The sequence below is a fragment of the Lasioglossum baleicum genome, chromosome 9, assembly GCF_051020765.1.
Source record: "Lasioglossum baleicum chromosome 9, iyLasBale1, whole genome shotgun sequence".
Taxonomy (NCBI): Eukaryota; Metazoa; Arthropoda; class Insecta; order Hymenoptera; family Halictidae; genus Lasioglossum; species Lasioglossum baleicum.
Window position 1 is genome coordinate 14,229,732 of NC_134937.1, and position 27,496 is coordinate 14,257,227.

The window sequence follows — 27,496 nt, forward strand, 5'->3', positions numbered from 1 at the left end:
CAACGCGCGCCTCGACGCAGAAAGAGAGATTGCAGATCCAGCAGGGGTTCGTTGTTCGAAAACGAATCCGATCTGTTGCGCAACGATTGAAATTTGCTCGGCGATCGTTACAAAGTTGCCGAGTGGTGTTAATTGACACTCGCCGATATTTATTTCGATAAAAGCCTCACAGTGGATATTTGCAGTCGCGCATGCCCGCGATCAATTACTGAGGCCGATAGTTCGGACCAGTTATGTATATCGGATCGATAAATCCTGCTCGACAAACCTATCTGGATTCACTTAGTTGCGATAACTTTCTGTTAGTACACGATGCACTTGGCGCGAAACGTCCCGCGGAGAGATTCATCATCGAGCCGCTCGGCCAGTCTCGAAAAAAGAACGAGAAAAAATGAGGACGCGATGAAAATTCTGTCGACTGTACCGTGATCGATTATCGGTTACCAACGAGTATTTCCATTGGGATTGTCACCCGGTGGATTGGGTATCTGATTTATAAGAAGAAATACCTCGACACTCGCCTCTGTGTAATTATGACAAATAGTCTGGCGCGAACATGTTCACTACAGTGTCGTTTGCACCTGGGTTTCATAAAAACTGTTCTTTATTGTTCGGAGAAAATAATATTATAAAAGTTGGAAGTGGCAAGATCTGTGCATACAGAATAATAATAATTAGACTGCGGTTTACATGCACATTTATATAAAAATATTAGAAGAATTTATAAATACTGTTCTATTATTTTCAGCCTACCAAACATGTTAACAAAGAAAATAAATTTCTGTTTCACACTGCAGTTTGTTGCGATTCAGGAAGAAAATTTTTATTTTGCTATAATAATGTTATAGTTTTTTCTATTTTGGTGTCTCGTCAAAATAATGGCGAAGAGGGTAACGACAAACATGGTAGACACGTTGGAACGTCGTCCCCGGCTTAATACCGTCGAAATATCGGTGAGATTATTCGTCGAAGCGGACCAGGCCCTGATTGGAGATGAGCAAACTCGATAAGGAGGGCCCACAGGGTCCTCTCAGAGAGGAATTTTCAGGTCTGAGCAGGTGTCGTGTACCGGACAACCTGTTTCAAGATGGCCGGAGAAAACGAAGACACAGCCAGCCTGTCGCCTTCTACGACGCCCTGGTCCCGTATTCAAATTCCAGACAACCAGTTCGCCCTGCATTTTTAACGTTTCGGATCGGACGATCTCCCGATCGTCCGAAAGTCATAAAACGCTCCACTTTGCCAGCGAAATGGGACACTAGCTCTCGTACAGGGAGCTACATGCCTTGAACTTTTACACTAGGTTATGCATTTTGTCCATTTACAGCGTGCTTGATCTTTTCGAGTTCCATTTCGATGAATTCAGTTCGAAAGAGTCCAACAGGAATTTTATTTTCTTCGAATATATTCTGAAATCTCCGAGTCAGGAAATTTCGTTTGAATCTTATTGAGTTGATTTATAGAAATTCAGACCCCCAAGATTAAACCAGAGTATAAATACTTCGATCGAATGAGACCGCAGGATTTTACGAATTGATTTAAATATGTTCTCCGAACGATTTCCAGGAATGCTATTCAATAACCATCAGGAAACCTACAGTCAAACTTTAAATGAAACCGCAGACGATTACCAATTGATGAAGCTTCGAAAGAACCCTTGAACGACCACTAAGAACGCCTCAAACGATCTTAATATCCGCTGAGTCTGTTCCACGAAAATCTCCGAGACTCATCAAGTATAATCATTCGAAAAACAGGATCAAATGTGTCCAGCGATTTCACGGTCCACGTCGCTTATAAAAATCTAGAAAGATGATTGAAACCGAGCACTCAAAGCTGCAGTCTTGAATCCTTCAACTTAGATCATTATAAAACTCTAGAGACACGGAACTGAAAGATGATCGACCCTACAATGAAAGCTTCGCTCTTCCAAGCTGTATCGATCGTTATAAAAACATACAGAAATCGAAAGATGATCGAATCGATCTTTGAAGCAAAGTATTCGATGCGTATGGAACGTTGAAAGCGAGTCTCTTTTGTTTTTCGAGGTATGCTTTCAAAGAATGATCGAGTAGGACCTCTGGCCAGGCACGTCGGAAAGAAACATGATCGCGGATGGTTTCGCGGTCGATCATGGGCGACCTCAAACGCGAATTCTCCTCGGCTCGATTAAATCGGCGCTCGTAACCGTTCGCTCACGCAGTTTCGTCGGGGAACGTTGCCGCGTAACTTGCCCGGTCTGTGTAATTTGCCAATTATCGCTAATTGAATGGCATAAACCGTCCGGTCCGGGACATTTAATTATCGTCCTGTCCGAGACACAACTTCCCGCGTTATTCGATCGCGGACTCCGACATCGGAAAATTCTTCGGAGGCGTGCTCGCAGACTTAAGTGCCGCTAATGCGCTGTGACTGATTTAAGGTTCGTTCATCATAGCTGGAACGTTTATGCTTTCTGCTCGCGCGGGTACAAGGCTGCTCAGAATTCGAGCGAGGCGATAGAGAAGTTATTTCCTTTGCTGTAATTCCAAGCTTTATTTAAGCACCGTATATTGTTATAAAAATCTTAAATTTTTTTGTGCTGATTCCAGAGATATTTCCGCTCTCACTGACAATATTTTGACAATGTCGACAAGTGTCCAAACCGTACCATCGACATAAGGACCGCAGGAGGACAAAGACGGACGTGTTTGAGAAGCGAGAGCGTTCGCGATCGGCAAGGAGTTATGGGTATAGATTATCGCCGGACAGAGAAAGGACGAGGAATATCGTACAACCGTTAGGAGAGATTGAGAGATTCCCGGCGTTGGAAAGTGGATACCGTAGCAGCCCGAAAGAGAGACCACCGTGGAACGGGGGGCGAGAGAGATAACGTAATCGGCCGGTTAATTCCGATGATCGCCGGCCGATTCGGCTCGTCCGTGGCCGCTCGCGCTCGCGCCCGCAATTAACTTCGTAATTAGGCGTAAAGACGATAACTCGAGGCCGCGTGTCGCTCGATTATGCCGATCATTCTACGATCGCGATCGTAACTCTGCTGCTTTCCCTGAAACGCGTTGTTTCGACCCCGAGCTCGTTTGGTATAATTTTCAAGTCTTCCCCTGAGCCATAATGCCTCCAACTAATAATACTTTTTCGATGTTTTACATTGAAGAATTAATAAATGGTGATTACGTTAAAATGAATTTCTGAGAATTTTCTCAAAGCCAAAATTGTTGCAAGTACTATTGTACACGTGGAAAAATGTTTATAGCGGGATTAATTGCGACTGAATAAATACTGATCCCCTGGGTCGGTTCCTGAGCCAGCCTTTGATGCGGTCTGCTCCTATTATTCCCTGTCGCTTTCTCGATTTAGTCTGCTCGATTGTAACTAACCTCACCCTTTAGTACTCCTGTATTTGGTCGGGAACGCATTTAGAAGGATCGAGACTGACGACACTCGACGCGACGATCTCTGGACCGATGGCTGGCGGACTCGATTTTGCATTGGAAAGGAGATTTACGCTGGGGTTGAAACAACCCTTACTACTGTGTTCGTAGGGAGGGTTGTTTGATGGCAGAGGAACGCTTTTGAGGTGAGGAAATCACTGGGAAGTGTAAATAAGGTTTAGTTGGACTGCGGATGTTTACGTAGACGATTCAGTCCTGCGTGTGGTTTTAAAGGAAGTACTTTTAATGGTGCCTTTAATTTCACTTTTAATAAAACCAGCCTACGATTAGCACTTCAAGACTGTCTGAAGTAATGGATGATGGAAAATAGCTGAAAATTGTACCAGATGTTTCAAACGGGATAACACGGAGGAAGTCTCATCCTCCAGTTTCCACGGCGCTTTCGCTAGTAGATCTCGGCGGACGTGCTCGCGGAAACGGTAAAAATCTAGATAAATGGGGACCGACCGCCTCGGGAAAGAAGCGCACGCGCGCATCGTGGAAAAGAGTCGCGACGGAGATGCTGAGGAGATAGATCTAGCGAGTAAAAGGGGGCGAAAACCTGTAGACCGAGCGGTCCATGGATCACGCTCGCTACCAATGTCTGAGCGTAACCTCGAGCCGCGCGTGTATACACGCCGTGTAAATATTTGTATGATGCACGGCTCGAGCCTCTCCCGTATCTTAACAGAATCTTCGCCACGCCGTGTACACGTATAATCTGTGTCTGATATCGCGGTCCGGCAGAGCGCTTGGACGTCATCGACGAACGAGATCGTTCTCCAACGTGTCCCGAAGGATGAGGGATATCGGGTCTGTTAGGTTGCCTCGCCTAACTTCTGCGAGAGCTCCACGTGAAGTCCTCTTGGTCCGGTGACAATGGGAATTAAATAGGCTTTCATTGCTCTAGAATCTTCCCCACATTTTCACTAATATCTCAACTAGACTGCGGATGTTTAGGGAAATTTTAATTTTGCTAGGCTAATTTTAAGAAATAGTGGTAGCGTTTATCAGTGCCGTAACGAGGGTATGAAACGTCTGTGGCAAGTGTCTAACTTGCGCCTCCCCGTAACCCAATAATGACAAAAAATAAAAATTTTAATGTAACAAGTTAAATTATACTAAAAATGCAATATATTAAATACTATTAACCTCATCAAAATTAGTTGCCTGTATATACAATAATGTATTTGTCAAGGTATTTGTATGAATAAATAATCTATAATCTATAACTTAAATAAGAACAAATTTTTATTCATATTCAATGACGACAAAATAAAAGAAATACAAAACATAGGTATATGTTAAAATAATAATGAAAACATAAAACATTTCAGCTTATTTTATAAAGTAATATAAAGTAATTTTTCTCGCTTTTTCATTTGCGAACACATCTATTATATCGTCATAATTCAATGTTTTGGCAACATCTTTTTTTCAATTGATATTATAGACATGTTTGTTAATCTCTCTTGCCCAATAAAAGAACGAAGGTACGATTTTACAATTTTTAATTTGCTAAACGAACGTTTGCAGGAAGCTGTTGTTACAGGCATTGTTATGAAAATCCTTAATGCTATGTCTAGATTTGGATACGTGTTTTGTAATGAGAGTTCGTAATTTTTTTGCAAGATTTGAAAAGCGTCCAAGCGACCCTCAACCGGGTCGGTATCCTTTGTATTGCGCCCCAAACCCAGTTGCGCCTGTGGCGGCCGCTTTCTTCACCACGTCCTCGTTATGCTACTGGCGTTTATAGATATGAAATGAATAAAAATCGTATTCAATTCAGTGGAAGTTTATATTCTAGCATTTTTTGAACATTTCCAGAAGCCGTAAATGCATAAAGATCCGCAGGTTAAACTCAACCTTTTAATCCAACCCACTTGATCTCGCATCACCGCAGGTTCAATACCAATATAATCCCTCTAATCTCCACGTCCCAGCCCGACCATTATCATTCCCTACACGACCCCAAAAAGAAAGTCATTCTCGTAATACCAATTATTCCGATCTCTCTCTCCGAATTTCCCCAAGGTGCGATAACCCTGTCGAACGCAACGCCACCAGAAAACGTTTCCCGTTACCAGCGACGTCGCCCTTATCCCCCTCCATTGCTCACAGTTAATCCCATTAACCTTCCGTTTCGTTCTAATTGCGTCGCAAGAAGAGTACACCCGATACGTTGTCCCGCAAGGTACCACCGGACCAGTCCGGAAGTTCGATCCACGACCTCGCCGCGAAGACGCCGGATAATACGTAGCAGTAAGCACAGTAAGTTCTGGGCGAGAGGCTAATGGCGCACGCCGATTCTGTCAGCCGATGGCCGGCAGTCACGCAATTCCACCGTTTCCATGCGAATCACCTACGGGAACCGTTTAGCACGAGGACTCGCCGCGATCATGCTTCCTCGAGGAACAGCCACCTAACTTTTTTAATTAAGACGCCACCTCTAGCCAACCCGCACCGGATAGAACAACTTTTCCTGTTTTCTTCCGTCCATTTCGAACGGCGCCCATCTAAATTGCCAGCTGCAATTCCCGGCAGTTGCTGGTTCTGACTAGTTTCGGTGCCGAGTTTCCGGTTTGATGAAATTTCAGAGTTCGACAGCTAAACAATTATAGCAAAGTTAACCCATTATTTTTTTTGATACCTACAGCGATGGGTGTGTCTACATTTAATGTTATTTAAATTTAAAATTCTACTATTTTATCTTTTTCGTTCGCATAGATTTTGAGGGACGCGCGAGTTAAACTGAGGAGGCGTTCGGATGCCGGCGATGACTCAATTAAAGCCGCCGGCGCAACGGAAATTAATTACAAGCATTAATCGAATTAATTGCCCTCTAATTTCCAGAAAACGTATCGACCACGCTCGCAGCTATCTAGCCGTGGGATCTCGATAATCATCTCTCGCCACGGCCGGGGAAACGCTTTCGAGCAATCCCGGGGACGTTTAATTAAACGCCGAAAAACGCCGCGCTAGGTAATTGGTCGCCAGACGGTAAAGGTGAAACCGGCAGTGCTCGTTTTCGTCGTGCTTCCACGAAACGCCGCTTAAGAGGAAGAGACACTTCCAGGGAGCATCGTAAACATTGTGCATCCCGGTGTAGAGTTGCGATTATCTCGAAATCTATCGGCGACACAACGCGATCTTATATATAGAAACCGAACGACATTGGCGATAAAAATTCCACAACTTTCAAGCATCCTTCTGCATTCTAATAAAATTTGCTCCGCTGAAATACAACAAAAATTAACTTTTAAATTAATTCCCAATTAATTCCTGAAGGATTACCGAAGGATCTAGGCTCCCAACAAACAGCAATCGAACCCAAAACGACACAGAACCCATTCACCAATCCAGGAGCCTAGCTACCACGTACCGACTCCCTCGTTCTAATCCTAATCTCGGGATGGTTATCGCCTACAAGGGTAACGCAAGGCTGCAGAAGCTTTCGGCAGTGATTTACTTCGTCCGAACACTAATCCCCTTTTACGGATCCGCGCGTGATGTAGTAGGATTCCACAGAGGAACAAGATAATCTGGATATCAACATCTTCTTCGGTATCTGAGTCTGGCAGTGCTTCATCGTTTCGATAACAGGCGCTGATATTCTCGCCCGTTTGACGGAATGACGCTCGTGGTACCATTCCTTGTCCCTGGCTGGAGTCTTCCAGGCTTTCGAGATAAAGCAACCGGATTCTGCTTGTGTCAGCCCTTCGCGGACGCTGGCGTTGTCAAATTGATGCGGATCATAGAAAATCCTGTTTGTCTTAATACATCTTCACGTTTTAATACTTTGTACATCAGTAAAATGTTCTAAAGCAAAAATGAATTTTTAGTACCGTTTAGAACTGTAATATAGAAGAGGGTTGACAGAGTACTCGTTGTCCCGCTCATGTTTATTCATAAGTATTCATTTCACGGAAGCAAACTTTAATGAAAAACTTGCCAGAAGCCCCCATTAACAACCAGATCTAACAGTCTCTCAAAACCAGTCCTTATCGTAAGAAAAAAACAGAAATTCGAGCCAAAGCCGTCCGATATCAGATTCGCAACCAGTCCAGCAGCCTTATGCGAGTTCGCTATGATGCACCGACGGTGCAACACGGTATTTCTTTGGGGCACAGCATCGAAAGCTCAGGTAACAAGGGGCCCGGCCTGTTGATCTTCTATCCCGCGTAACATTCGCAACATTGTGATTTATTAGCAAACAAAAGAGCGATCTCGCGTCCCCGCGGGTCCCGGACCGCGTAGAATGCAACGGAGGATGCAACTAGGCGAGCGGTGCACCGCCGCTGATACCATTGTCGTAGGAAACCGCATGCAAATCAGCGGACAGCGGCCCTCGACGGCGTGTCATAACGCCTTATAGGTAGAATCACGGCCGGAGTTTCCTGCCTGCGGTGGCGACCACTCTGTTCTCCCTCTCTCTCTCCTTTTTTCTTGGTTTCTTTATCTTGTTTTCTGCACTTCCTCCCCCACCGATTCTGCTGACGTTTTATCGTTTCCACGAAAGAACCCACAAAGGACAGGATGTACACGGGTCATTGAGTTCCCTTTCCGAGGATTCTATTCACAGGTCTAGAGCGGTGGACGTTGGCAGACCATACCTAATGAATTACTGCAAATGGTTTCGTCTGTACTGAAAACTGAACAAAGTGATTGTATTCACGCGTTTCATGAAACCAAGAAAAATATTTATCGAGAAAATGAAACCGGATGCTTCGGAATGATCCTGATATCCTGACATCCTGAGGAAGTGCTGGCACCGCAAGCCATTCGAAAGCGAGAGCGTGGTCCGGGGTTAATTTCTAAATCCGCAATCTCCGGTTCGGTCTCCGGCGGGTGTTCTCGACAATGGCGGCTCGGTGGCCAGATAAACGAGAGTCACGAGCCGGTCCGTGGAGCCCGATGCTCTCTGGGATGTCATTTATCGGTGCCTCGTTGTCGAAGAAAGCGTGTTTAGAAACGGAGGAAGAATTTAAGGTTCGCGCCGTGAGAGGCCCGGTGACTCACGAACCTCTCTCCTCTCTTTTCTCTGCTGCTCTTCGCGCTCCTCTTTGCTCTGCGCAATCGAGAAGTCGTTCTCGATCTCGCACGAGGGCAAAAGTCTGGCTCGCCTCGCGAGGCGGCTTCTTTCCATCAGATAAAGAGATGCGCCGGGCATAGCCAATGAAGGCGAACACTTTTCCCTCGCGGGAGTATGTACTCGCATTCATCCGTTGTTCCGCCGCGTGCATTTATAGCGCACGCGTGCATATCAGCACGCAAGACGACGAGCCTAGGTGTATCGCCTTTTACAACCAGCCCTCTCCTCCTACCTCTTCCACCTCTTCCACCCTCCGCAACCCCCTCGCACGCCCCCTTATCTAGCCATTGTGCCGCGACTCCCTCATTGTTCCGAGCCTGTATCGCTGTTTTCGCAATGTCGTTCCGCTCCCGACGCGGCTACAACGCTGCTCCGACGTTGCATAACGAACATTTCGATCGCCTGCTTTTCCTACCAGCTGATTTTCCGAGCTGATACCGCGCGAACACTTCGCCACGGACTTGGGAAAACGCGAGACCACAGTTACCCGACGTAACGCGCCCACTATTTTATCGTCTACGCGATTTTTCCGGCTGGTACCGCCGGCTAATGGGAAAAGTTCTTAACCAGATGTTATCCGCGCTCTATGGACCACCCTTCAGACCACCTACCATTTTCCGAATACAACCAGACAGTTTATCTTAATCGAATAAAGAGAATTCCGAGGGAAAGTTGACGAACACGATTTTCTACAAGGAAACCGAAAAGAAAAAATAGAACAAACGCTGCCAAACTATACACACATAAATCAACCACCTGACAGTAAGACAGACATCTCAATGCACAAGCGGAAAGACTCGCCTAACTCTCTCGAAGATCAATTATTTCACCGCGGAGATGCTATCAGTGAAAAGAATACGACTCCTAACCGAAGCAATTAATGACAAACGATCGTAAAGCCCACAAATTCCAATTTTTCCCGTTTTTTTTTTCCCAGCCCGCACGTTGACTGACAACTGCTAACAAGGATTGAGCAACCGGTTATCTTGATTTTGATTTTTTATCGAACGAATTTGACGAGCGAGACACACACAGACAGTACGAGCAAAATGTCGAAACTCGCTCCACTTTCGATACTCTCGACCGGTGCGCACACGCATGTGTATCGGGGATTAGTGAACCATGGAACGACACTCATTACACTGTCGTTCATCACGGAACATTACCGGGACAAGGTTTCTTGCTCAACGTCCAATCCCGTATCAATCATTCGCCGAGAGCTTAGACACCTCCAATTAATTTCAATCGATCGTATCCGTGGGACTCGGGATGCATAAATCTCTCGCCAATAAAACGGACACAAGGCTCTCCGCGAGAGAGGATCCCTTTGATGTTGCCTGTTGATCTTCCCAGCGGTTCTTTACTCCTGGATCGTTGCCGCGTCATAGATCCATCAATCTCCGGAGCGGTCGAAGCTGCGAGGATTTCGTGTTCTTTATTGTTCGCCAGGGAATCTGGTGGCGTTTCTTCGACTACTTTCTTCTTCTGGACTGTCCAGAGGACTGTCTGGAAGACTATGGCTGGCTATAGTCCACGAAATCATCAAGTTTCCTATCACCCATGAGCAGACCACGCGCATCGACACGCAGCACGCGCTCGTACACTCCCGAGGGCTTATTATACCTTCGAACAAAGGCCCGCTCTCTGCTTCTTCCTCTTCTTCTCCGCTCGCGTTATTTATTGCATCGCGGGTCTAAATGATTTTTGCGACGCTGCAAAATTATCGCGCCCCCCGGCGGTTCTCCGGCCGGTGAAAAATTGCGTACCTTCCGTCGAACAATTGATAGTCATTGTTATTCAAGCGTTCCTAATTAGAATGAAAGGGAAGAGCCGGAGAAATTCAATTCCACTTCCTGTCGACCGGACGTCCTTGTAAAAACGTCTATACGAAGAGTAGTCGTTAAAACTTAAGGGTAAAATTCACCTAATGCCACCCGAACTTCACAAATGGCACCAACGAACGCCACTCCAGTAAGCATTGCCGCGAATCGGTTAATCGGCATAAAAATGAGAGACTGCGCCGTCTGCATCGTCAGCAGGGCCTGCATCATGCTTGGGCAAGTTCACGGAACCGATCTTGAAAATCCAACCCCCACGAAGCGGAATGCACGTCACGAGAGCGGAATCGTCACGACCGAAAGTCGCTATGTGCCGTGCGCTCGCTATTATGCAAAACGGGCCGTGACGGGCGCAGGCCGGATCATCGGCAGAAAAGCACCTCTTCGACAATTTCCCCAACGTTCATGCATTATTTACCATTATTTGCCTGGGCCCCCTTGCTGGTCGCACCGTGAAAGCGGATTTTTCATCGTGGTTCGTTTTTCTAGGACGACGGGGGACCGCGTCGATTTATTCTCCCCGGGACCTGGAAGGCTGTGCCTGACGAACGGAACAGAGACGAGCACTCCGATGTGACTCTTTCGCGAGACTTTCGCGAAAGCGGCGGGATAGAGATCTCGCGAATCGCGAGCAGAACGCGTAATCGTCAGCCCGGAATTTCTAATGCGGGACCGGCACCCGATGGTTAGTGGAAAGTGCAGAACGTGATCCGGAGATATAGCGATCGGGATGGAAATGGTCGAGGTGCTCCTCAGGTTCGAATTAGTATTTTCAGCCAATTATCAATTTTCAGAAACATTTCTGAGAGGACATTCTGATTTGAAGACGAAAATTCAGATGACTTCAGGAATTTTTCATTATTTCTCTTCGAATAAGTGGAAGAATTTTATCACGGATGCCACTCTACCGACAAAAATTTTTTTAGAAAGATCCTAGTTACCGATAGACATTTCCATCTCCGTCTCGATCTGAATCCTGATCCATCGGATCTGAATGCAAGCTCTTCGACTAAAAATTCTTGACGTCAGTGCACGCCCACGCCCAGGTCCTCCCGAAAAAGATCAGAGCTCGGGGACCTGCAACGAACGACCTCGGGACAGCAGGAGAAGCGGATCAACACGCTGCATTCCGTTATTACGCGTTCCACTTTGATCGTCTCGCAACAACCACCTTCGTCCTCTGGCGTGCCCTCTATGTTGCGCACGTCGATCGGCCGACCGCCGTATTTGGTTCACGGAAATAGCGCGCGTGTACCTGGCCAGGCGAGAGAGAAGGATCAGAGGCGGGCACCGATCGGGCTCGAATTAATTGCCGTAACACCGGTTCCTCCCTCTCGACGAGAGCGAGCGCCGCGTACGGAATTACGGGCGTGTGTGGGAAAGTGTGCTGAATCGGCGGCAGGTCGGATCCTCTTCGGGCTTTTTTGGGTGTCGGTTCTACTGTTCGTCCAGAAGATGGTACGACGCAATACCACGTCGTGTTCCGAGAACTGTCCGAACAATGTACGAATGGTGGGGGTCACTAGTGGCGTGACGATTCGTGCAGTAGGGTTGTGATAGGCTCCGAGCGAGTAAGAATGGAAATCAAGCGGAGCAAATGGAAATTCCCCGTTGACTGTCTGTTATTTCGCAAGTCACCATCTCGTAGACGAACAGTACATACTGCCGGGCTTCTCTGTCCTCAGTCATTAAGGGGGTAGACTCGTTTCCAGAATTGCAAGGACGTTTTCAGTACTTAAAGGTCAATCTAGGCCGCGATCGCCCTCAAAAGTCCTATTTTTACGTTTACGAGGCGTAATTTGCATCGTTCGGCAGCTTGTAGCTGTCGCAGGTTTATGAAAATAGCTACATGCGTAGCTTTATTCTTCCGAATAATGCAAATTACGCTTCGTAAACGTAAAAATAGGGGTCTGGAGGACGATCGCGGTCTAGAATGATCTTTTATCTAGCGCTTTTGACTATTGTAAACCCCCATCTTTGCATTATCGAGAAATGAGAAAGCGCATCCCGCTCCACTGCAATCCTGGAAACGTGACTACCCCCTTAATAGGTGAGCAGCTCTGGACTATATAAATTGTCTGCGAGTCCCCTGAAATAGGGTTAACTATCGACAGAGAATTTTCGGGACCGAGAAAGTGAATTCAATGTCTCATTCCGCGATCATCAAGCTTTCGTCATCGCACGTGAAAGCCGTGGAGGTCAGAACAATTAAACAATTGTCAGTGGCGACCCACTTGACGCGTCCTTCCTCGCGCCTGTATTCACAACGCGCGCCACTGTTCGCCATGCGGATGAAAAGGAACCAGCGAAAAGAAGAAAGAAAGAAATAAAGAAAAAGATCGAGGAGAGCATCGCGCACTCCGGGATATATGATGTGCGATCGTTTCGATCAAGATCGAACGTCGGCTTATATGGAGAGACGTTCCACGGCGAGAGTAAGAGCGTTGTCGACGAGAAGCAAGCCCACCCTATTTGTTTATTCGCGGCGCATCGACGTCGAGGTACAATCCTGTCGTAATTGCGGCGCTGTCCGATCGAGATCTCCGGTTCTCGATCTGGTGGGGAGTCGAAAGAGCAATCTCTGCAACTGTATTATTTATTGTTCGATCCCTGACAATGTTCGCAGTTAATCATTTTCGGTAATAATGCCCGAGAAGAATATCGAAGCCTCCTTTTTACCGGTCGCAACAATATTATCGGACTGCGGGAGTTTATGCAATTTTTTGAAAATTTTCAGAAGCCATAATGCATAAAGATCCGCAGGCTAAATATCATGTTTCAAATCGAGTATAATTTAAGCTAGCTGATCTAAGATCGAGTTTTAGATGATTCAAGAATGAAGTTTGGAATGTTTCTGTTCGGTATACCTCTTGATCGTCGGTCTCGATCGTTGGGAATCGATCGAAACTGAAATGGACGAGGAGCATCGACTGGTGAAAGTCAACGACACGTCTGGGGCGTATGACTTTTGTCGAGGAACGCGTCGGCGCTGGAACGAGCGGAGCACATCTCGAATCTAATTATCGAGGAACGCTTTGTGCGTATAGGAAGCCGAACAACCGTTTGCGGGCTTAACGACTCGCAGCAAGAAAGGAATCGGCCGCCGGAGGAGGCTGAGAAGACGGCTGAGAAACGTTGCTGCTGGCATTGCTGACTCCGAGAGTCCACTGCTACTATACTCTTCTACAGTAAATTGCGCTAGGTTTTTTCCCGCGTATGTTCGAGCCGGACCTCTATACTTTTTGTCAAAACTACAGAGAAAGAAATCGAGAAAGGAAATAACGGTAAACTATGAAATTTCGAACTAATTTTTCGTTTAGTTTCTCTAATTTTTTAATTGAACTCTTTTTACATCGGGCCGGTCGGTTTTCAAAGATTTTTGTAGCGATGCTTCTACTTCTTTGTGCGAACGAGTTATAATCGATCCACGTTTCCATCAAATTTCGGTCACCGGTGTCGTTGACCTCCTTAAAGACACTAAGCAACTGACCGCCACGAAGAAAGTTACAAGAAAGTGATGGGAAACTTTAGACAGAACCGCTCACGTGGATACTGGTGTCATTAGAGGGTCAGGAACTTTCTTAAAATGTTCGATATTAACTGATCCTCGCAAATTGCGAACCTGCGAATCATTCTACAAGAATTCCAGTGTGCTGCTTCTGTCTAAAAATAGTAATGCTGCTATTCCTGTTGGATAACTAACTACGACTGCCCCCCAACCGAACAACTCCAGTCCTTTATTTCGTGTTCCATAAGCTTCCATAATACATAGTAAGATGAAATAAAAGCATCTCGGTGATTATGTCACGACGTGCACCTCCCAGCACGTGGCCGCTAAATGCCAGTGCCTCGCGCGTCCAGGATCCGAGGACGTGCATCGTCGCAATGTACATCACACGATTGCATCACGTACGTCCACGTGTTTCCGCCTGAAACGAAGTTGTCACGTGTGTCGCGCGTACGTGCGGATCGTGTTGTGCCACGCGTCTCCCGGTGAGCACGTGGTGTGTACGACAAACTGATTACACGTTTAATTAGCATAACACAATGAGTGGCGGCGAATAACGCGCGGGATTTAGCCTGCCGATTAAACGACGCGACGAGACCCGCATTGTTACGTCGGAACAATTGTGAACATTTTATATAACTGTCGTCCCGAACGGAACGATCGTTCGCGATGGATTATGCAACGGAGTAATTTTAGACATTTATTAGAAACGTAAATAGACGGCCGGTAATAAATTCATTTGGACGATCAAAAACGATTTGAATACATCCCACGCTAACCTAGCAACCGCTGGGAGACAGTATCCTCTGCAAACAACCTAATTGATTAGCTAATGCGCCGAACCAATTAGCACATCGTTCCCAAGTGGAATCAACAATCCAATCAGCAGCTTTCATCGGGCGAGTCACTTGCACAACTCTGTTGACGAGGGTGCTCCAATTTCGAGGCACCCCCATCAGCCCGATAGACAAAGGGCTCGTTGTCCAGGATGGAAGTCGGACTTTCACTTCGAAAATCGCATGGTTGGCCGGTCCCCGATCCTGGGACACCCGGTGTGTGACGATACGCTGGATCGATCGATACTTCGAGACGCGTTTTGTTCGACAGGCTTTTCCACAGGCTGCTCTGGAGTCAGCGGCCTCGCTAACCTCGTTTCTGGCATCCTCGGCGACCTCGAGCCGATGTTCGGCCTAGTTTGCGGGAGTCATCGAGCATGTCGTCCCCTGATCTCGTCCCATGACTCTTATTTCGGGGATCGAAGGCAAGTTGAGCTGAAGTTCACCATTGTAAAATTCGCCGTTGTAAAAATGTTCAGAAAATTCCAGCTCTATTTATAAACGATGAAGTATGTACCGTGATATTCAAATTTGAAATCCAGTGAAGAATTTCGAGGCACGTAAAAAAAATTTCCTAAAAAAGAGTGGAATATACAATTCGACTGAATTTAGTACAGTTTTTATTTTGTTAAGATCTGCAAAGGCTACCACTAGAAATAAGATTGTACTTTATTCCACTTTCTCTTAAAATTCATCTACAAAAATTGAAAATTGCGTAAACATCCGCAGTCTACTCGTGACTCTTATTTCGGGGAACGAAGGGAGGGTTGAGCTGAAGTTCGCCATTGTTCACGTTGTAAAAATGTTGACTGTGATATTCTAATTTGAAATCTAGCGAAGAAGTTCGAAGCTGGATTGCGAAACTAAGCTAGTGTATCGAATAGTTTCGGGCTGACAGGCGAGGCAGGTTCCCATAAAAGCGTTCGCGGGGGAGATTTTACACATGGCCGAGGCTAATCGATAATACGACATCGCCGGTGTCGGTAAACGGTCCGACGAGTTTCGCGGCGTATTGTGGGAAACGTTCGATCCAAGATCGCGGAAGGAGGATCGGGTTTCGCACTTCCGCGCGAGGACCTCCTGACAGCCGGTCTACGGCTACACGCCGCGAACGGGTCTGCCAGTGGAAAAATGTTAATGCTCGCAATCGACGTACCGTGAATTCGCGATAAATCGACGACCGTCTCCTCTGAACGCCGACGGTGACGAGGCGGGATAATCGATGAGGACATGCGGATAGCACGTGCTTTTGCCGCCGATAAGGTAAACCCAGTCGGGGCTCTGTTTATCATCAGTTCCTTTTTTCTTCTTCAACATTCGAGAGCTTCCAGCAACTCTTCTAGTTATTAAATAGACACCACAATTTTTTCATTCGATTCGTGACAGATTTTTTAATAAACAGGTAGTCCTTTTTGCAAATTTTTCAGAATTCCACTGGTAAATCGCGTTCTACGCAAATTCCAATTATACTACTTTTTGGCGAGGCAATTCTCTAAAGATTGCAGGGTATTCCATTCTGCCATTCCTAACAATTGAAACACAGAATGTATGCGTTCTGTGCAATTTCTTTGGTTTCTCAAATTTTTGAGAACTATAAGAGGTGATAGATTTTTTAATTTAATGGTACCCCGTCCTGCAAATTTTTCAGAGTTCCACTGGTAAATCGCGTTCTACGCAAATTCCAATTATACTACTTTTTGGCGAGGCAATTCTCTAAAGATTGCAGGGTATTCCATTCTGCCCTTCCTAAAAATTAAAACACAGAATACATACGTCCTATGCTATTTATTTGGTTATTGAAGACTGGAATGACCGCGAAAAAATGTACCTTTCCAAAAGCTCCGCCATAAATTTCCAGTCAACATTTGCCTTTCCGAATGAGCCAAGTTCCACATTCCTCCGATCACGATCCCCAGTCATTAAATCTCAATATCGTGTCCACCGTGGACCCGGTACCGTTTCAAACAGTACAGCCACGTATATAGAAAGTTTCCCGGTACACGAATCGTCGACGACGCGTTATGGCTGTTTGATACGCGCCCCGAGACGCCGTCAAAGGACGTCCTCACGCGCTTGCGAAAGGTTCGAACAAGGCCTCCGGGCGACTATGGAATTCAGCTCGAGCTTCTTCTCGCGGAAGGATTGGAATTAGCTGGCGAGGAACGTGATTCTCGTTTCTAATTTCTCGTTCGTTCCTTTCCGCCATTATTAATGTAGCAATCTCTCCGGGAACGTTTCCCGTCCGCAAACAACGTCCCATAAAAATCGAATTAATCTCCGAGTCGTTAGACGCCTTCGAAAGTTCTTCGATCAAAAGTGCCTATCTGCAAAGCAATTCAGGTGAAGATGCCTATAGATCTTCAACGAATATAGTACGTGCATCTCTGTCAAATTGACATACTTTATTTCTTCTGTGAATCAACTATTATATTATAGGATTTTTGGGCATTTATGACTTGGTAGAATTAAAAGAATTAAATCCCAGTCTAGTAATCACGTATCTTAGTCCCTAAGTTTCCTAGAGATTCAGGCAACTGTCCAGTTAATAATTTTGATGGACTCTTGGATGATCGTTCGAGTCCTGTATCAGAGTCCAGGGACCTGAAGATCAGCACTTAATAATTTTGATTCTTGGATTAATAATTTGAATCGGAGACTTGATGATCGACAGTCTACTGATAAAGTACCTCGGTCTTCGAGCTTTCTAGAGGTTTGCACAGCTGTCCAGCTGCGACTGTCGCGATAGAGCCCTGACCGTTCGAGGGTCATTTATGTCCTAGCAGTAATCAGTCCTGAAAGACACGCAGATGATGGACTTACCTCATGCGCCTGGTCCTCGATGCTTCTCAGGACGGCGAGGTTGCGTATGGTCGCTCTCCGTGACTCGAAGGAGGATTCGAGCCTGGTGGCAGCGTTCCCGACCTCCTCGACCAGTCCTCGTGCCCGTTTCACCGACAATCTGGAAAGATAAAAAGGAACCGTGATCGCGCGGGGCTGTGCGGCGCACCGTTAGGAATTCTTGTTGCGTCTTATCGCTAACGAAACATCGAGCCCTAACTTTGCGATAGTCCGCTGCGGCGCATAAGGCACGAGTGGGCGCTGACTAACACGCCGCCGGACGTTATCTTCGCATTAAAATGTCCTTCGGGGCCAGCTATGCGCCGCCGAGAATCTTACCCGGCCGATTACTCGTGTAAGAGTATGCTCTTTCTCTCGCGCGTTCAAGCTCGGCCGAAGACTATTCTATAAAATAGACTCTCCGCCGGTCGCCGCACCGACACAAAGACGCATAGGTGTCCTCTTTCAGCCGAACTGTCTTCGAACACTCTCGAATCCGAGGGAATCTTAACCGCGAATCTCTGACAAGCTGGGTGTCTCGAACGGAAACCGACGAGTCATCGCCGGCGGATCGCCTTTGAGTCTCCCGGATTTTTTTCTTTTTTATTCGTTGTTGGGGAGAATTCGACATTTTTCCTCGGAGAAATTAATAGACGAATGGATGATAGTTTAGTGGCCGGACGCTGGGAGAGATCCCTGGGACCCTTGTCGTGATTATTAACCTCAGGAAGTCTTGGGGAAGGGCTCCTTGAACATACTACATGGAAAATGTCGAGGTAATACTGTTTCTCTCATTCCGAAAAATTTTATAAAATTATGTTCTTGAGACTGTTACTAAATTACTGATTTTGGTCTAGCAAAGATATTCTCAAAATTATAGGTAGAATGAATTATATTTCCATGAACATTGTACAACTTTTATACACATGCCTATCCTTAACCTGTCCATATTTTTAATCATATCTTTGTTAACCCAAAATTTAATATGAATCTAGTACAGTAGGACCTCGACTCGACTTCCCAGGAGAAATTGAAGGTACTGATTGGATCCTGAAGAAACAATAGTGAGATTCGCTGGTGGGTAGGAGTTTCTAGTTCGCAGGAGTTACGGACAAGGTCTAACCTAACATGCTCGAGGTGCAGAAGCGGCGCTGCGCGTTCTTCAAGAGAGGAGATCGCCTCTTCAGCGTCCCGCGATGTCCGCCTCAATGTTGGATCCGTCAGCAACCGGCCGAGAGGCGTCAACGCTCCAGACAGGCTGCTGCATTCCTTCAGCTCGGACATCTCCAGGGCCAGTCTGCGACCTGCAGCCTGCCACTCTGTCATCAGGCTGTCGTACTCCTGCGGAAAACGGAAATCACGCCATTACTCAAACTGTGATTGCGAAAGTTAATCAGTGAACGGTCTGGTCTCGTCTTCTGCAACGACTTCCGCACTCAAACACGCATTCTGTCAGTTAGGTCTGGTTCTTTAAGTCCAGCAAACATTTGTCGTATTTTCTAAGCGAAGAATTCTTCCACGTATTTTTAGTAGGAGAATTATGGTTCTATGTAATCTATCGGTGTGATAAAATGAACAAAGTTACAATGAAGGCACAGGCTATCGAAACACGCTGTACGGTATCGACAACGACACAAGTACGCAGAATGCAGGACAGGCACACCTTAGCTACCAGTCCGTTCGATTTGCTTATTATGGTGCATTCTCGGTCGATCGAAATTCCAATCACATGGAATCATCCACCGAGGGAATATACATAGAGAAATGCTTCTGCACTGACTAATTGGCGTTGGCTGTCAGCAGGCCGGCTTCTCAAAGCGTTCTACAGCCCTCTGACAAATGCCAAGCGTTACGTGTCTCTACGCGCTGCCGTACTCTTGGCACAATTAATACCAATATTACATAATTAACAATTTATGCAGAAGAAATTTTTGGTGCAGCTTTCGAGCGGCCACCGGAGCGAAAGAGTGGTTCAGGGAGCGAGGTAACAAACGGCTTTAAAGGTTAATTCTTCATCCGAGACTGGCAGCGGTAATTGATTTTTCTAATTGCTCCCGATGATGTATCATCAGGCCCGGCGGGTTCTTTCGGGTAGCACTTATCGGACCACCCGAAGATTCTCTAGAGATGCGAGTTCGTCGAGGAGTTATGAACGATCGCTGCTCATCGTCTCGAGTTTGAGCTATCGAGCGACCCTCGAACCACTTCACGACAGCGATACAGAACGAGTGCACTGCAAGTAGTCAGCCCCCGGCAATGGTAGATCGAACGATCGATCAATCTTACCGATGATGATTCCGCGATATTGAGACGTCAATCGATCGGTTGCATGCTCGAGCTTGAACACCTTTTATCTATGATTCGACCGGTTTCTTTTTCGCTCTCGTGCTCCAATTTTCGAGGATTCGTCGCACTGGTGTGACCATACTGCGGACGCATTTATCATAAAAGTAGGTGCAATTTAACCCTTAGCACTCGGAGCTACTTTAACTGGAGAATTAAAAGTTTTTTTCTATCCTAGAATAATTCCATGATTTTTAACCGACTTCGAAAAAGGAGGAGGTTACTCAATTCGATCTGTATGTGCCCTTTTTCTTTTTTTTCGCTTTTTTCCTATGTATGTTCACCGATCACGCCGAGATGGATGGACCAGTCAGGACGAAACCTTATGCATTTTTTCAGTCTTTGCGGTTTTTATTGCAAATAACCAATAAGACCGAAAAACCATTCTACGGTGTTCTACAAATTCTGCTCGTTCCTCTAAAAAGTGTGAAATAAAAAAATTTTATAAAAAAAATTAAACCGACTTCGAAAAACCGCACTAAAAAATGCACTAAAATGTATGAAATAATTGCCATTTAATTTATGTGAATACACACGAACTTGAATACAATACAATCTTTTCGGAGGCGGCGCGGCGCAAAATTGAAAATTTTCGACACTGGAAATTACGAAAATCCTTAAATTCTTCTACATGCTTTCACAAATTAATGTAGCTTCTCTTCCCACCTACTGATTTCCAAATCCATCATATTCCAATGAAATCATAATCAGCAACATCTGTCATTTGGAGAATTTTTAGTTCTTGCGCCGCCTCCGAAAAGATTGTATTGTATAATATTTAAGTTCGTGTGTATTCACATAAATTAAATGGAAATTATTTCATACTTTTTAGTGCATTTTGTAGTGCGTTTTTTCGAATTCGGTTTATTACCATTTATGGATATGAAATTGATATAATACCTCATGCAATACTTAAATGTGTAGTAATTCATTAGGTACCAACATGTTCAAAATAATCTGAGAACATCGATCTACGCTATTTTGTACTATCATTGTTCGTATATCGTAACCAGAATTCGGATGTGTGTGTAAAAATAACAATTTTTCCAACAAAGACCGGAGAACAATCGGCCAGACGAGAAAGTTCGAAATTTCGAAGGAGCTCGCGGAGTACCGTACGCTGCAGGCATACACGCATAGTACGCATAGTAAATCCTCGTTCCGAGGATACTTGGTGGAAATAGGTAGCCGAGTGGCGTCTGTGGGAGTCCTTACTTTCTGCCGAAGAATCCCATGCTCGCCGAAGCGACCGGGACGCACTATGTTACTGGCTATCTCGGCGAGCATCGGCTGACCGGGTCGATAATTTATAAACATTTTCCAAGCAGCGGCGGAACAGTGCAATTTTCTCCTTGTAACGCTTTCCGTACGCGGGTATATCGACTGGCAAGGTCGCCCGAAGACGGCTTATCGGCCTCTCAATAAATCGATAACATTAGTCACGCCAACGTTTTCCATTCCCGACAACTCGATAACGGTCAACGCGATTTTTACCAACGTCCCTGTGGCCGAGAAAATGAGAAAGACGAGCTGCGAGACGATTTGACGTGGCGATCTACGATTTAGATCGCGTCTAGGATAGATATCGATCGAACGGTCCGAGGTGTTGCGGATGACGATTTTTTAATCGGTTCGATACAGTCGGATGAAGAAGTCTACATACAAATGCCTTCACTTCTTCAAGAATGAATTTTTTCGAAGCGAATTAGACGAGTTCTGATTTTTTAAATAGACATCAATCGAATGAGGCGAAAATAAAAATAGTTAAGTTCATTCTTATAATACCATAAACAAAGATTCAACTCGTCTGAACTCGTTTTTAAAAAGGTATTCGGTGTTGAGGTTACACGTACTCTTTTGACAGACTGTATCTCGACGAAAAAGGAAACCAGCGATCTAGTAGACTGATCCTAGAAATCGGATGGAATAAAAACTGTTTTTCTCTGTATCACTCGTTTGACTATAAAAATGCGACGGAATAAAATGGTCGATTGAATGAGAGACGGACAATTCCACCGGACGCGCGTGTCTACCAACTGCGAGAGCAGATTACGAAGAGCGTAACGAATCGCCATCGAGATATATTGCGTCCGCTCGTTTTTTTCTTCTTAACGGGACCCATTAAAACCCCATTAACGAGAGAAGGAGGTGGGGCGAGAGACATTTTTGTTTGGAATGCGACTGCTACGAAATTACTATTAGAGTGGTTGATCAGTAACATTGGATTTTTCTGAGAGAGATTTCTAATGTAAAAGACTAGCATGAAATTGCGAATTGAAAAACAGATGACAATTTTCCCATTAATAATTCGAAAATTGCGAAATACGCATACTAACAAATTTTTTGAAGATCTTTCCAGTAATTATGTAGAATGTCCCAGAATGTCCTCCGATAGTCGAGCACCGTTGATAAATCGTCAACATCGGTCAGTGCCACCGGAATAATTGCCTCTCGATTTTCGAGAGGACAGCCGACACGATTATTACGGGCCGGTCCCATAGTAATTTTTCATCGAACCTGCCGAATCACTGTCGTGACATTCGGTCAACCAACCAGAACATTCCTGATCGTCTCTCTGTGAATGCGATCGTTCGCTCGAGCAATTTGTTGTCGCGATGTTCGATTCACTTGTCATCTGTTCGGAATAAATTGCGAGCTCGTTAGAACGGGAGCCTTCGAAATTATGATCTAAGGGTGCATCATTATATGCACTTGCACGGAGAAGCTCCTGCAAAAATGGTAAAACAGCATAAGCCATTTTGTAAACCGTAGTTCTCAGTCGAACAAGAGCAAAACGCAATTAGGAGATGGGCATAACTTAGCCGAGACAAGCCGAAGCCTTCATTCCGAGGGACTTTTGCGCAGCTGCGACTGCGTTTTCCTGGCAGGCGAGAATCCTGGAGTGGAGACGACATAAATTCGAGGATCTGCATCGAGAGGAGAGACGTCGCGTTGGCTCAAGGGCCCTGGCCGCGGGTCTCCGGATTTAAGGAACGCGGATTTACATGTTCGCAGAGTGGTCGTACGCAGAAAAAAATCCGCAGGAAGCACTCGAGGCCGATGCAAATGCGCGCGGCACGGCTTCAATTACCTTATAGAACGCGATCCACAGCGACTGGTCGTGGTTTTCTTCCCGCCTGGGAATGTGTTTGCACAGCGTGTCGCGGTCTGCTATGGTCGTCTGAAAAGCAGAATTGGAAACCCTTCAGCACAGAGCAAACAGGGACCCCGAGGAGTCTTTCCTCGAAGGTGACCTTTCCTTTTCAAGAAATTAATTTTCACTTTAGCTATTTTCCCCGAGCAAACCGTAAGAGGTACACAAAGGAGATTTACGCAGGATGATTCTTTAGGCTCTCCTGAATATAACACTATTTTTTAAAATAACATCCTGAATGTTTAGATACGCGAAAATAATTTTAAAAGGGAGCGAGGAAAGATCTCGAGAGCCCTTTCAGGAACGAGTAAAGGAGAAAAATTGAAAAAATAATTGTGCTATAATATAATTGAATTGTTAAAAACCCTATTGTTATCATACAGGGTGTCTCAGTTGAAGGAGTCAAAAAAGGAATAAAAAGAAATATTTATGGCATAATTTAAATGGTATCGAAGGAGGAATATCATAGAAGAACAATTTTCTATTTGTCCGGTTATTTTTTCATAGTTTTTTCAAGTTCATCGTCATTTTTTATCGGGCAAACTTATTTTGTTTTATTCCATCTTGTTAATGTCTTAAGCATATTCAAATGTATTTTTTTTTCAGCTGCTATAAGGTGGAATAAAAATAAAGTTTTTCGATGAAAAAAGAACGACGACCTTGAAAAAACTATGAATACTAATCGGAAAAAGAAATTGTTCTATGATATTCCTTCTTCGATACATTATGCCATAAGTATCTTTTGTGCCATTAAAAATAAAGGAGATATTAAGGTGGTCTCCTGCAGCTGAGACACCCTGTATTATGGTATTCTTAGGAAACAGCGAATCTGTCGCGCCAAGCGGAACAGCGATTGTCTGGGGCAAGAGGTGGGGGGTTTAAGGAGTTAATTATTAATGGCTCACCTTGACGCGGCTCAAAGGTAACTGCGAGTCTGTTGAACCGTCTGGTACGGAGATTTGCAGCAACAAGGCTTGCGGAACGTTCACTCGGTCCTGTAACACAAACACCGGATGATTGTGGCGGTTCGAGTCTCGCAGGATCGATTGGGGATTCAATGGGGACCTATTGTCGGAACCAGGGATTGTGTCGGCGGTTGGTTTACCTTTAGAAGGGCCAGGACCTTGTCCAGGAACTCCAGACAGGCTGGAGAGTCGCCGAGGACCAACATGGTGAATCCGTTCCTCGCCTGGTCAACGCTGAAAGCAAACGAGAGCAACGGTTAGTTCGATGACGAGACGAATTCGAATTATTCGTGACGGCGAAATATTTACTGCCCCGAGTCAATTATCGAAGGTATTCCCGGGCACGGTGAGTCACCGTTGATACGGTAGTCAACACGGTTGACAAGATCTACCGCGTGACGAGCGCCGTGTCGCCGCGATTTCTCCTCCGAGTCATGCTCCAGGTGAAACGAGGCGTCCGCCGCTCTGTCGACACCTCGAGGACCGATTATGCATGCCCCGAGACGCACACGAGGTACCATAAGGGCGCTAAATCGCTGAGCCAACACCTCCTCGCACGCGTAATTGATTCCCGTAGAATAATTCGCGACGGTTTTTGCGCAGATTTATTTTATATTCTGCATTTTTTAATAAGATAACAGGAATTTGATACATAATAATCTTTTTGAATGTATAGAACATGTAAGTCAAATCTGACCAAAATATCCTATATTTTCTAAATTTCAATTATTATCCTTGTATTTTCTAATTTTTTAAATGTAAGTGGGTAATTGTTTTCCAATCTGGCTTTTAGAGCTGTTTATAATCATCCCACAATTTCTCAATCTCTTTTTTCCAACTGTTATTCAAATTGTATATGTACAGTAAGGAGCATAACTTCCACACACTTTAAATCAGAACAACTTTTTTATGAGTGGAGCAATTGATATGAGTGGAATATGAGTGGAAAATTGAAGTCGTTTGGTCCATTCATATAAAAGTTATTCTGATTTGAAATGTGTGGAATCTGTTATGCTCCTCACTGTATATATTTAATGTTGCATTCCAGTATTACCGTATAATAGCTACATCTGATCAAAATCAAACAATAGAATGAAGCTGGGAGCTTGTATTCTTTAATTACCATTTTGTTAAAGATAAGTAACCGTACCTCTAATGGCACAGTAGGGAACGGTAGTGAACCTTCGACAAGATTTCCATATTTCATAAATTGGTCGGAACCCACAGCCATAAAATTCTTGCGCAACGCACGAACCTAATTTCCTCGAGCTTCCACCCTTCAATTCCGGCGACGAACATGTTCTGCCCGGAGGACACGGGACCGCAAAGGCGCAGGCGTACCGAATGCAGGAAAAGCGTATCACGATCCGCATTCAGTTATGACACGTGGGTGGTTTCGCGTAAGTATGCAGCGTTTCTCACGCGGCTCCAGTGGCACCCCTCTCTCCCCTCGTTCGTTCCCTTCGATCCCTTTCATACGTACAGCAATCATGCTTCCACTTCACAGTGGCGCATCCACTGGCCACAATACCACTCTTTGTACGCGTGCTCGTGATTGCTTTAATCCGCCTCGCGTACCTTTCACGTCTGTTTCGTTTGACATCTGTCAAACGAAAACGCGACTATCAGTCCTGTAGTATACCATCCCCCCTGTCCCCTGTCCCTTTGATTCTTCTGGCACCGAATGAACATGTCCAACAGAAGACGCTCTGAGCGTTTGCAGACCCCTTGGCCGAGTCTTGCAAAATAAACAGCAGAACTGCGAGCAAAGAGACTGCCAGGGATTTTGCAGAATGAACTACACTTGCCATTCGGAGAGACTGCTGTGCCTCTCTTCTTGTTAATAATTTTGAACGAATGCACTTTCTTCGTAGGTAACAGTGTTTTAATTTTTTATTGTCTGAATGTCTCTCCACTCAATTACGGAGCACTCCATTCAATTGTTATTATAAAAATATCTTTATATCTTTAAAATATTATAAAAATTAAAACGAAAACTGTTTCAGAAAAGTTGCTCCAAAATCTCCAAACCCGAAATTGGACTTGATCGGACTTAACAGCTGAGATTATTTCAAAGCGGAAGCGTGGTTGTCGCGCGACTTTATTTTCTGTTCGGGGATTCCGCTTCTTCAGGAACTCGTTAAAATCTTCCACGACGAATACATCACTTCTGTGATACCAGAAGCCTCCGTCGAGACAAAGGTTGCGAGTAAAATCGGGATTCCCGTGAGACAGGGCCGATTTCCATGAGCGTCGGCTACGCGACGGGGAGAAGGATCGTTCTCTCAATTAACCCCGTGACTTTTCGCGGTGCCCGTCGAACGGGCCCGCAATAATCCTCTGACACGTGGATTTACAATTCGATCGTAACTGTCGGTGGTACCCTACGCCACTGCCCACTCCTCGAAGAAGAAGAAGAAGACCCGTGCATTAGCAGCATTGTAAAGCTAGAGCTTGGTGGAAGAGCGGCGCGTTCGGTATCGCGACAGCTCATCGTGTGTATACCTAAAACCACAGCCGCGACCTGGGTGGGCAAAGGTTGTCGAGCAAAGACCTCGTCACGACTAACCGTTTCCTTAGAACGTCCGCTAGAATGCTGCATCGTCCTCCTTCGCTTCGTCTTCTTGTCTTTCGGACGCTATCACTGTCCCACGACTCGTGAATCTGCTGTGTTCACTCGGAAATCAACAAAAACTTTTCTCAGAACGATCAAGATTTCTCTTAATCAAATTTCGAGTACTCTTGTTTCGGAAGAGTTGAAAACAATAATTTAAACAGTTTAAATATTAACACAGAAAAATCGTGCCGTAATCAAACAACGAATTGAATTCATAAATGTTCCAACACTTAACAAAGGGTTAATATAAAGACCCCAGTCGTTCACGACGATTTAAGTAATAATATAGAAAAATTTCGTTGTTAGGTTCCATGAATTTTCTAATTACCCGCGTTCTAGGTATCTGATAATTGCACGATAGCGAAGTTCGAGTAGGTGAGCCATAGCTCGCGTGGAACACTTTGGAAAAACAAGAAGCCCCATATCCTTAATAATGTTCTAATAGCGCTAATAGCTGTCTAACGTCTGGACACGCAACAGCTCGCGCGCGACGGTTTAATGGCGTTAATCGGCTTCCGACGAAACACGTCGTGGGTTCAAGAAAAAACTGGAACGAAGGTAGAATCCTGCGAACTTCTTGCCGGTGCTCAAAAGTTACCTTCGAGAACTCCGGGAATAATGGCGTGGCAAAGGTGGTGCTATAATGGACGCTGTCAGTGGTCAGGCTCTGACGTGATAGACTCATGAAACGTTTATTATCAGTACCGATTCTATCTAGATTTTAATCTAAACTGAACAACTAAATCAAACGAAAATCATTTCTTCGAATCTCCAAACGACCATCCTCTCTCTTTCTATCCGAAAATACAATTTTTCCGAAACGAAATTTCTGAAAAATACTTCTTCCGACAACATGCAATTTTTCCAAAATTGT

General features: G+C 45.2%; 1 protein-coding gene across 4 annotated transcripts in view; it reads right to left on the reverse strand.

The window, feature by feature from the left end:
• Positions 1 to 27,496, reverse strand: part of LOC143211916 (uncharacterized) — a 353,326-nt gene that overhangs the window by 80,503 nt on the left and 245,327 nt on the right. For all 4 annotated transcript variants that reach the window (XM_076430044.1, XM_076430043.1, XM_076430046.1 and 1 more), the window contains 5 exons: positions 24,146 to 24,239; positions 23,946 to 24,035; positions 22,978 to 23,067; positions 18,667 to 18,884; positions 17,526 to 17,664 (listed from right to left, as the gene is read on the reverse strand). In XM_076430044.1, coding sequence (XP_076286159.1) covers positions 17,526 to 17,664; positions 18,667 to 18,884; positions 22,978 to 23,067; positions 23,946 to 24,035; positions 24,146 to 24,239 — 631 coding nt within the window. The remainder of the gene's footprint in view (positions 1 to 17,525; positions 17,665 to 18,666; positions 18,885 to 22,977; positions 23,068 to 23,945; positions 24,036 to 24,145; positions 24,240 to 27,496) is intronic.